Source organism: Peromyscus leucopus, chromosome 12, assembly GCF_004664715.2.
Source record: "Peromyscus leucopus breed LL Stock chromosome 12, UCI_PerLeu_2.1, whole genome shotgun sequence".
Lineage (NCBI taxonomy): Eukaryota > Metazoa > Chordata > Mammalia > Rodentia > Cricetidae > Peromyscus > Peromyscus leucopus.
This window is the reverse complement of record NC_051073.1, coordinates 8517476-8528385: the sequence shown is the minus strand read 5'-3', so window position 1 is coordinate 8528385 and position 10910 is coordinate 8517476. Positions and strand designations below refer to the sequence as shown.

Below are 10910 nucleotides of genomic sequence, written 5' to 3'. Positions count from 1 at the left end.
TGTTGGAGTAAGAGTCGGTGTTCAACAGTGCTGTGCATGCCAAATCACTTTTTTAAGTTTATCAACTTTTGATTTGTTTCATTTGTTTCATGTTGATTGCATAGGTTAAATTGTCTGGTGATGTTAAGAAATAAAGGGCAGGACCTTCTGGGGTAAGTAGAGGCAGGTACTCACTCCAATGGCTAGCAAACTCTTGGAGATCACAAAATCTTTCTACTCACTCAGTGAAGTTATGAAGTCCAAAGAAAATGGCAAATGCACACAATTTTGTAAGTTTCAGGTAGCCTAATAACTATGGACCTTAGAGATAAGATTTTGTTCCAAGCCAGAGCTGTGCACAAGTGAAAAGGATGCGGAGGAATGGGCTGATTAGAAAGCTGCATCTGATTCAGATTCTCAGATTCTTGTGCAGCTACATTAGACATACACAAGAAGCTACAGCCTAGTGAGGTCTGGCACATTGATTGGTGGCCTTGTTTCCCAGTCCAAAGGTGCTCCCATGCCATCCCATCCCGTGTAACTGTTGAAGCAACCCTTCGTTTAATAAATCATCTCCCCAGATCTTCCTCTAACAAATAGTCCTTCCTCTGTGTACTAAGGAAATTTAAAGTAAATTCATTATATTCACTAAGGTGTAGCCCTAACTTCACCTTTAAAGAGACTGGCATTTTTACTATTTATGGGGCACATACACACAAAGTAAAAAACTTCAATCCAGAAGATTTTGGTGTAAAGTGTTCTACCTGAAACCAGTGTCCCACAATTCTACATCTCATGTCAGCAACAGATTCTTTCCTGAAGTAGTAAGATTCTGAAAGCAAATGTACATACACACATACCTCTGAAAACAAAATGGACTCATACTCACTTCCCATCAGGAGAATCAAATATTAGTTATTCTTGGTGATATCAATCCAATATGACTTTGTAATTAAAAGACAGGCTATTATAAAAATGATGTGAGGTACTCAAGGCGACTGAAGCCCACTAGAGGACACCCTCCTAAGGAGGGCTGCGAAGAAGCCTCTAGGCTGCACCTCCCTTGACTGCAGCGATGAGGCTGTGGGCAGGAGCGGCTCCAGTAGAAGAAAACCCAGGAGCCGGTGAGAATGGGCTCAGCTATACCTCAACTGTACAACCCTCCTCACACAGGAAACAATGCCATTCTGTTAGGATCATCAGAGATGATGTACTTGACAGTCTACATACTAAAAAAAGCTTTCAAAGTCCAGGAGTTTCAGATGGATAAAGACAGAGAAACATCTATGAGGAACCAGTTGCTACAGCTGGAAGTCTGGAATCATGTTAAGAACATGTAACAATTCCTTTCATAGAAATTACTCTAATCAAATTTCTATATCCAATTAACATGTGCAGATGGAAATGTTTTACTGAAGACAACTAGGCCATAATGCCATCTATAAAGATGTCTCCTGGTAAACAGCAACTGCACAAACCATTTAAGATCAAAGGAACATTGCCTTGGGGATTCCTTTGCAAAAATTCACATTATTTTTAAAAAGCCAAACTTGAAGGGGAAAAAAAAACCAACAATAAAAAAAAAATGAACTTACCAAGAAGCGAAACGGGCTGGGTTACAGGAGGGGTGGGCAGATTCGTGGGTGCAGCAGGTGGCACAGCAGAGCCATACATTTTCGCACTGTCACCAGACTCGGCGTTTCCTCTAGCCCCAGACACCACTGTTGGAATGGGATTTCCAATAGATAAGTCTTTTGTAGTGTCTTCACTTATACCAGCGATAGTAGCTAAGGAATATAATTACATTGACATGTAAAGCTGAGTAATTAGTTATGCTCCCGGTCAACCATCTTTAACCAGACTACAGACCCTACCATGTGCTCACTTCCCTCCTACCCCAACTCCAAGACATCAAGCCAACATACAGGAAAGACATGCTTACAGTTTGGGATGCTTATTGGTGGAGTGTGAGGAGGAGGAATGGATACTGGTGGAGTTATAGGAGGTGGGGGTCCGGGAGGAAGAAAACCTAGAACAAGAAAGACCAGGTCAACTCCTGCTGTATCATTTCATCTCAGAGCCTAAAACAGTATTCTCACTGAGTTCGTGTACCTGGTGGTAAATGCATTGGGTTGAATCCTGGGCGCAGAAACGGTGGTGGAGGAGGAGGAGGAGGAACACCAGGGCCAAAGCCTGGAGGGGGGATCCCTAGGGGAGGTGTGAAAGCAGGTGGCTGGAGAGCACCAACTACAGGAGGACCCGGCTGATGAGGTGGGACCTGGAAAGACAAACACAAGACACATCTAGCAGCCCTCAACTACAGTGTAGTACATCAAGAAAATAAAAGCAGGCGCTTTGAAAATTTTATTATACCACTACGTTTATTAGATTAAAAAGATGGTAGGTAACCTGTGACTACCTAAATGCTATAAATCTAAGCTCTGCTTTCTCCTGTAAGATGGCCATTCACACTCTATTTCACTGGCACCCATTGGTGTTCTGACAGCATGAAATATTTAAAAATATTCCAAGACTAGCCGGGTGGCAGTGGCGCACGTCTTTAATCCCAGCATTCGGGAGGCAGAGGCAGGCGGATCTCTGTGAGTTCGAGGCCAGCCTGGGCTACCAAGTGAGTTCCAGGAAAAAGGCACAAAGCTACACAGAGAAACTCTGTCTTGAAAAAAAAAAAAAAAAAAAAAAAAATCCAAGACTGAATTTTTGAAAAATGGGGAGATACAGGTCTAAGAAAGGATAGCTGGCAATTTATGTAGTAGGCTAAGATCAACAATCCTCCAGTCAAATTGTCTGTACTGGCTATTTAGGCTTTCGAAGGTGGTAATACAACAACTTAAACTAAGTATGAGGTTGAATGAGTTAATACACATTCAATGACACTTACTGAACACCTAACAAATGTGAACTGTAGTTTAAAAATTATCAGTAAGCCAGGTACAGTGGCTCATGTAGCCCTAGCACTTGGGAAACTGAGGCAAAGCAATGCAAGTTTGAGGGCAGCCTGGGCTACATGGCAAGACAATGTCTTGAAAAACCAAGCAACCAACTAATCAACAACAACAACAAACAAACAGAAAAAAAGAAAAAAAAGAAATGATTCCTTTTTCACAAAGCAGCTGGGACTCGGGTATGTGTATCTGAGTTCAGAACATAATAACTCCCTGAAGAAAGCCTAATCAGAAGCAAAAATAACATAAATTACTTGTGGTTTTAGATTTCATATCAAAGACATTATAAGTCAGGGCACTGAGTAATTCACATACTTGTGAAACAATCTAAATTTATTCTGGTTTTATTAACATTTATGAAAAAAACTGGGAGTTCAAAAATAGATGCAATATACCAAAATATGAAAAATTAGTACGGCCTCTGATTCATATTTTAGACAGAACAGGAAGATTTAAAAAGCAATCTTTCAGACCCTTAAAGGTTTCAATCATGCCCTCGATATTCCTACCTGTGGAGGTGGCACTGTTATGGGCGCAGGAACAGGAATAGGAGGGACGGGTACAGGCAAAGGCTTAGGTACGGGTGACACTGGTTCTGTGTGGGAGGCTTCTGCACCTCCATTTTGGGCAACTTCATTTTCAGGCTTCTTGGTGATTCCTTTCCAATCTATGAATTACAGAAACACAACAAGAAATGTTTACTACTATTTTCAACTTCAACTTTAAATACAGCAATGAAAATTGAAGATTAGGAAATATTAGCTTCATTAAAGAAACTTCTATGCTAATTTTTAGCAACTGTTTAAATTAACAAATAACAACAGAAATCCGTGAGCAGAATGGATGGTTCCAACCAGACATGTCCAGCTCTGACACCTATATGCTCAGCCCCTCCCTAACACTTGAAAGTAATGTAGATACCCTTCCACCTCTTTAGTATCTTCAAGGCAAGTCAAACCATTTTGGAATCTTGGGCTTAACTGATTAGTAACTTTCTGTCTCATCCATGAAACCTCCTAGGACCTCTACACTTCCAGGATCCCACCTTCTTCTTACCCTGGTGCACACCTGGGCTTGGGAGGCTCACCTGCCTGAAGTGAAACCCAGCTCTCTGTGAAAACATGCACTATACAAGGGGGTGGGGCACCTCAGCAGCACCACATCACTTTCCCTCTTTTGGTTGTCAAGTCAACATTTTCCTTTTTAGTAATTTATTTAACTTTATTTTATGTGCATTGGTGTGAAGGTGTCAGATCTCCTGGAATTGGAGTTACAGACAGTTGTGAGCTGCCATGTGGGTGCTGGGAACTGAACCCTCTTCCTCTGGAAGAGCAGCCAGTGCTCTTAACCACTGAGCCATCTCTCCAGCCCAAGTCAACACTTCTTAAACATCCTTTATTCCTACCACAACTCGACACTCACAATATTCGTATCCACAAACAGCTCAACTTCCTAATGCATGTGTATGTGTCTTCTCTGGATGTTTAAATTTCTCAAAAGAAATTATTATGAAGCATGAATTAAAACATAATACAGAGTTGAATATCACCACAAAGTGAGGCTTTAAACACTCATATATTACTGGTACAGCATCTATAATCAAAGAGCCCAAACCCTGAGATGCTCCTGGTGCTGAAAGTGTTCTGGATTTGGGGCATTTCCTGATGCTTGGTCTGTACCAATGACAGGCAACTGGAGACTAAGTAGTCTGTTTCCAGTGCCAAGTTCTAACTAATGAAGAGTCTGAATCAGTGATTTACTAGTGTCTGTATTTCTCCCTCGAACCATGTTGTAACTTCAATTTACAACTTTAAGATCACCCCAAAGTTCTTCCCAGTGCAAAGAAGAAACTTACATTGATTTGTCACATAACTACCAACTGTGAAAGAAGTTAAACACTGTGTTACCTGGGTTAAGTGTGTCACTGTCCAACATTCCTCCTTCACAGAAACTTTCCAGCTCCTCGGGTTTGACTTTGTCCCACGGAACATAAGTAACACCCAGTTCAACATCCCAATACTGTTTATAATCTGCCTTTATTCCTTTGTTTAAGGCCCAGGCAATCTATAACCAGTGAAAACCACACAAAGAAAGGAAAAGTGGGTCATAAATCTTCAGAGCTCACCATTTCCCATCACTCTATTCATCAGGACAAGGCTGCCAGGGAGCAACCTGGATAGTTAAGACTCTCCTCGACATGGGATTGATTAGTGGTTATCCTGTCTTCCCACTTTGCCTCAAGACAGAAATCTGAGGCAAACCTCTCCACAGCCAGAGATAGAACAGAACAGGTTCACTGAGAGAGAAGCCAGGCACACTGGGTCCCACTTTTCAGAGTTTACAGATATGGCAACATCGTTTTACAGCACACATCAGGGCAGAACAAGGTGCTAGTGCAGGGTAACACTGAGTTGGACTCCTCAAAGGATGGTTGTCTGTGTGCTCCTATTTTTCTTTATGTCTGTTGATAGTTTTACCAGTTAAATCTAAGAAGAGATAGCAACCCTTAAGTTGAGGAATAAGTTGAAGATATCTTATATAAGAAAGTATTTTACTAGAAAACATTATCTTTAAAGCTCCAGTTAAAGCTAGATAGATGTGGTATTGCATGCTATAACCCCAGTACTTAGAAGGTGGATGGAGGAGGATCAGGAGTTCAAGCCAGCCTGGTTTATTGAGACCTATTTCTAAACAAATGTTTAAGTAAATAAATAAGCTGGCTAGAGGCATGGCTAAGTGACAGAGTGCTTACCTAGCCTGGTTAAATTCAGCACTTTATTAAAAAAAAATCTTATCATTAAGAATTTTACATTAGCTTGATTCTGCTATATCCACAGATCGGTACCTTGCTTAGCCACCACCAGAGAAGCTGTTTCTTGCAACTGATGGGAGATAGATAACAGAGACCCAGAGTCCTAAATGGGAACAGTCATCAGACGCCCCTCGGGGTTCAGGGAACTATGTGGAAGACTGTAAGAGCCAGAGGGGATGGATAACTCCAAGGCAACAGGACTGGTGCACATATAAAATCAGAGACGTGGGGGCGTGTACAGGGTTTGCACCGGTTCAAGCCAGATAGGGTGCCAGCACTGAGGGTGGGAAGTGGACATTGGCTTCCACCTCTAACCAAGAACTCATCTGTAATTGACATCGTCTTACAAAGGAAAATCCTTTTCCAGGAGAGCCTTCCTGGGGACAGTAATTTCCAGGTAGGCCCCATGCCAGTGGACGTTGTACACATTAGACTCAAGTTTATTTTTCTTTCTTTCTTTTTTTGGGGGTGGTGGGACAGACTTGGTCTTTGTTGGCCATTTCTGTCTCACTGATCTTTTGCTTGTGTGTTTTGGTTTCTGCATCTGTGGAGTGTGCGATATTTTCTATGCTTCCCCCTTTGGGTTGTTGCTTATTTTTGAAAGAGAGACAGAGGATATGGAATTGATGGTGGGGTAGGGTCTCGGAGGAGGAAAGATTGATCAGAATACACTGCATGAAAAACTTTCTTAATTAAAAAGACACTAAGGAAATTGTCACATAACATGTGATTGTTTTTCAGGAGGCTTTTATGTCTCAAGCTATTCCCAAACAGCAAAATTATAGTTAAAACAAAAACAAAGACAAAACAAAACCCCGATGTAATTCCACATTAAACCCTTTTATAAATATAACACTACATTAAACCCTTTTATAAATGGTAAAAATGTACCTTTATGGATTTCTGGTTCACTTTATAGTTTCCCCGGCTCAGTTTCTGCAGGGCACGGTATGCATCTTGCCTATGAACCATAACAATATAGGCACAACCTCTGGGAGGAATCATCTGTCCAAAATATTTCCGTGTTACAAAAGGCAATGACAATAACAAAGAAGACAATACAGATTTCAGCAGCAGCTGGAGCCCCTTCTCATCAGTGCTTTAGAGCCCAGCAAGCGGCCGAGCACTTGCCAAGCATGCACAAAGCTTTGGCCCCCAACACTACTACCGAAAAGACAGACCTGTAGGATTAAACTCACTGAAGTTGGCATTCAAGTTTGGTTTTGATTAAGTTGTGCAAATTTTGCTACAGACTTTTCTAGAAAGATATTTTAACTTAAACATGGCTGTTCAAGAAACGTCAACTAGAGAATGTTAAGGTGACCGGGAGCAGCACAGCCTGGAACTGCCTTCCACACACCCATGTACATTCTGCCTCTCAAAAATGACTGGGCACATCTAGCTCAGCAGCACCCTTAGGGGAATAAGTACTCACATTAATTGATTCAATTGGACCAAACTCCTCTAAGAGACTGGCAACATCCTGCTGGGTAGTCCTTTTGTCTAGCTGTCCCACCCACAGTGTGGTACTACAAACTGAAAACAAATCAGTGATGAAAACACTCATTTCAACCATAGTAGCACAAGACATAATGACAAGTCATTACTGCATGACATTACAATGCCCAAAGTTTAAATAGGAAATTCTATTTATAAATTACATAGAAAATTAGGTATTTAGAAATTAAACTAGGACACAGAAATTGAAAAAACAATGGTCTTTGTGACTAGACCTAAAAATGCCCACGAACACCCAGGCCCCCACAGCAGTGTCTTGCCTATCACTATCTGCTGGCAAAGCACAGAACAAGGACTTGAACCGAAGTCTCTGTTACCAACCAACCCAGCCTTTAATCTGCTCAGCCACCCACTTCTAACTCGACTTTCTTTATGGTGTCTCCTATGTATGAGCCTCATTTTAAATACATCCTGGTCACTATTATGAATTAAATTGTAATAGTTACTGATTTACAAGAATATTTCTACTATACATGTTCTAAAAATGATGAAAATCCAGAGGTAACACAAGCTAACCTAGTCTATAAACTGCTAAATCTCTGTCAGAGGGACATAGTTATGCCGACGGAAAGACACCTTCTCGTATAGAGAAGCACCAAGTCTGTGCATCACTATTCAGAATAAAACATAACCATGACAACAGTGTTTCACTTATGGCTTTGCTAACAGTCATACAACATCTTAAGCCCACAACATGAAAATGCAGTAAACAGGTGTGAAGAAAGGCTCACTACTTACCACTTGCCGTTTCTGCCTTCATCTGAGGGAGGCCTTTTTGTCGCCGTTCCCTCTCTTTTTCTCGATCTCGTCTTTCTTGAGATCGAGACCGAGGTGAGTGTCGGCGCCTGTCCCTGGATCGGGACCGAGAACGTCTGTGGCGGGATCTCCGAGACCTAGAGCCAGATCTAGATCTTCTCCTTTTTGGTGACCTAATAAATTTTCATTAAGGAGATGGGTAGTACAAAGAAAAAAGGGAAAGATGCACACAGTAAGTTGAAAAAAAGAAACATAACCAGGCGAATGAATGTTTGGATCTGTAAGAACTCAGTAACAGGGAATGCATGGATATAATTTAAACAAAATAATATGGCTGGACCACTTACAACTGTACACTCTGTTTAACATCTCTAACACTACCCCCAACAATTCCATCTGCGTGGTTAAGCAGCTGGTCCTCAGGGCTGGAAATACGGTTGCTACTCTACCTTCTCCTAAGAAAGTCCTCTTCGGCAATGAAGAACACACACCTGAACTGTGACACAGCTATGATACCTCCACGTCTGTCGGAAATGCTCAACACACAACTCCCACAAAACCACATACTCACAGGTACTAACCCAACTCACATGAAATGCAGGGAAGGTGCTTTGGAATTGAAAACATTTTTACTTTTTTGAGTCTTTTTTAAGACAGAGTCTCATGTATCCCAAGCTGGCGTCAAACTTCTGATACCCGAACACTGGGGTCTGGCACACATCGCCAGACCATGCAGTACTTAATGACTGAGCCCAGGGCTTTAGGCACACTAGGCAAGCACTCTACCAACTAACTACAGCACCAGACGGGACTAAAAAACATTACTTTTGATGCCTTCTCCTCATGTACCAAGTGTTATTGTTAACACTGCGAATATCAGAAAAACCTAAAGCTGGGTGTGGTGGACATATCTTTAATCCCAGGACCCAGAAGGCAGGGGCAGGTGGACTGTTCTGAGTTCAAGGCCAGCCTGGTCTACATACCAAGTTCCATGCCAGTCAGGGCTACACAGTGAGACTCTATCTCAAAACAAAAAACAAAACCAGAGCAATCGACCCTTCTGTCTTCCTCAGACACAGCGCTGCAGCCTTCCTGTAAGTTACCTGGATGCTGACCTAGATCTTGACTTTCTGCTCTCAGGCGCATGCCGCTTAACCTCTGGGATACAAGGCTGTTGTTCTACTTCCATTTCCTTAAAAAAAGAAAAATAAATAAACAAAAAAAGATCAGAAAACGAGGACTCTGGAAATCATAAGGACAAGAGGCCAAAATCTTAGAAATACTGATTTTCTGGGTGGACCAAACAATGACTAGCCACCACTGGAAGAAAAATAAAATCTTTCATATGGTATGCAAACCCAGGGGAAGGGTTCTACTTCTGGAAGTCACTCTGTATAAATTACATTTTTAACAAAGCACCATAAAACACAGTAAAATAGGCTCTGGTTGAATCTATACACACTAGCTTTAATCCTCACAGTTGATAGTATTGTATGGACCATCCACACAATTCTTAGAACAAAGAATTAAAGAGTGCCCAAAGATCTTCAACATATTGAAAAATTGAAATAGCAGGCAGAGAAGAAGGAATGTGCATACAAATCAACCCAAGAAACTATTACCTGCTGATGTGGCTTTTGTGAAAGAGGCTCATTTTGTGGTTGAAAAGTAGATTGGAAAGTTGGTTGTACTGGTGGAGTTGGAGGAATCCCAGGCTGAGGCATCCCAGGTTGAGCCATTCCAGGCTGAGGCATCCCAGGTTGGGCCATCACAGGCTGAGGCATCCCAGGTTGAGCCATTCCAGGCTGAGGCATCCCAGGTTGAGCCATTCCAGGCTGAGGCATCCCAGGTTGGGCCATTCCAGGCTGAGGCATCCCAGGTTGGGCCATCCCAGGTTGAGGCATGGGAGGAAATGGAGGTGCAGAGAGAAGCCCAAACCCTGGCATCTGTCCATTAGGAGGAAGTGGAACCTTTCATTTTAAAGAAGAATTAAATCTATGTTAAGAAACAGTAGTCAAAAATAATTTTGAAAAGTTATTTTATATAAGAAAGAAAAGCTACTGATTTCTGTATGTGTAACTTTTCTCCAAATCATCATCACATATTCAAGTGTGACTCAGATGGCAGGTGGTTTACCAACTCATTCGGTTTTCCACAATGATTCAAGACCCAGCTTTATGTACTCAAGGTAGCATATGACAGTGTAGCCTTAGCCAAAGAGGTACTTGATCACAAATCATCTTCCTTCAACTTTTTAACAGTAATTAAGCTTTTATACCAAAAGGGAAAATGGCTGCCATTTCTAGATTTCTGGAAAACAAACGGAATTCTAGAACAGACAAAACTATACACAGTAAGACCTTATCTCAGAAACAAGCTCAAAACAACAAGCAAAAATTAAAATGGTCTTTTAATTAAGTATAACCCAGGCTGGCCTGAAACACACAATCCTCCTGTCTCAGTTCCTCCAATCCTGGGACTGTGTGTTAACACCATACCTAACTATGTGTGAAATTTAAAAACAAAACAAAACAAAACTAAATAACAGTCACAATGTAAGAGCAAAGCACAATCTACCATTTCTGCATGTACAATGCCAACACCAATACAACTAATCATGTCCCAAAATAGCTTTCTGTAAGTATTTAGAAATTGTCGGTAGAGCTGGGCCATAGTGGCGCACGCCTTTAATCCCAGCACTTGGGAGGCAGAGGCAGGTAAATCTCTGTCTGGGGCCAGCTTTGACTACACAGTGAATTGCAGGACAGTCAGGGATGTTACACAAAGAAATACTGTCTCGAAAAATTAACCAACCAACAAAAAGAAATTGGTGGTAATATATGTCTAATATCTGGCGGTATGTTCATGTGTTTTCATTATTT

The 10910-nt window shown here is 41.5% G+C and overlaps 1 protein-coding gene across 6 annotated transcripts in view; it reads right to left on the bottom strand.

The window, feature by feature from the left end:
- Scaf4 (SR-related CTD associated factor 4) overlaps nt 1–10910 on the bottom strand; it is a 57477-nt gene that overhangs the window by 12516 nt on the left and 34051 nt on the right. For 3 of the 6 annotated variants that reach the window (XM_037209649.1, XM_037209648.1, XM_028877144.2), the window contains 10 exons: nt 9651–9998; nt 9132–9220; nt 8011–8201; nt 7190–7290; nt 6646–6759; nt 4850–5006; nt 3452–3609; nt 2092–2257; nt 1922–2008; nt 1575–1766 (listed from right to left, as the gene is read on the bottom strand). In XM_037209649.1, the coding sequence (XP_037065544.1) occupies nt 1575–1766; nt 1922–2008; nt 2092–2257; nt 3452–3609; nt 4850–5006; nt 6646–6759; nt 7190–7290; nt 8011–8201; nt 9132–9220; nt 9651–9998 (1603 nt within the window). The remainder of the gene's footprint in view (nt 1–1574; nt 1767–1921; nt 2009–2091; nt 2258–3451; nt 3610–4849; nt 5007–6645; nt 6760–7189; nt 7291–8010; nt 8202–9131; nt 9221–9650; nt 9999–10910) is intronic. The other 3 variants (XM_028877146.2, XM_028877145.2, XM_028877147.2) reach the window with 3 other exon arrangements.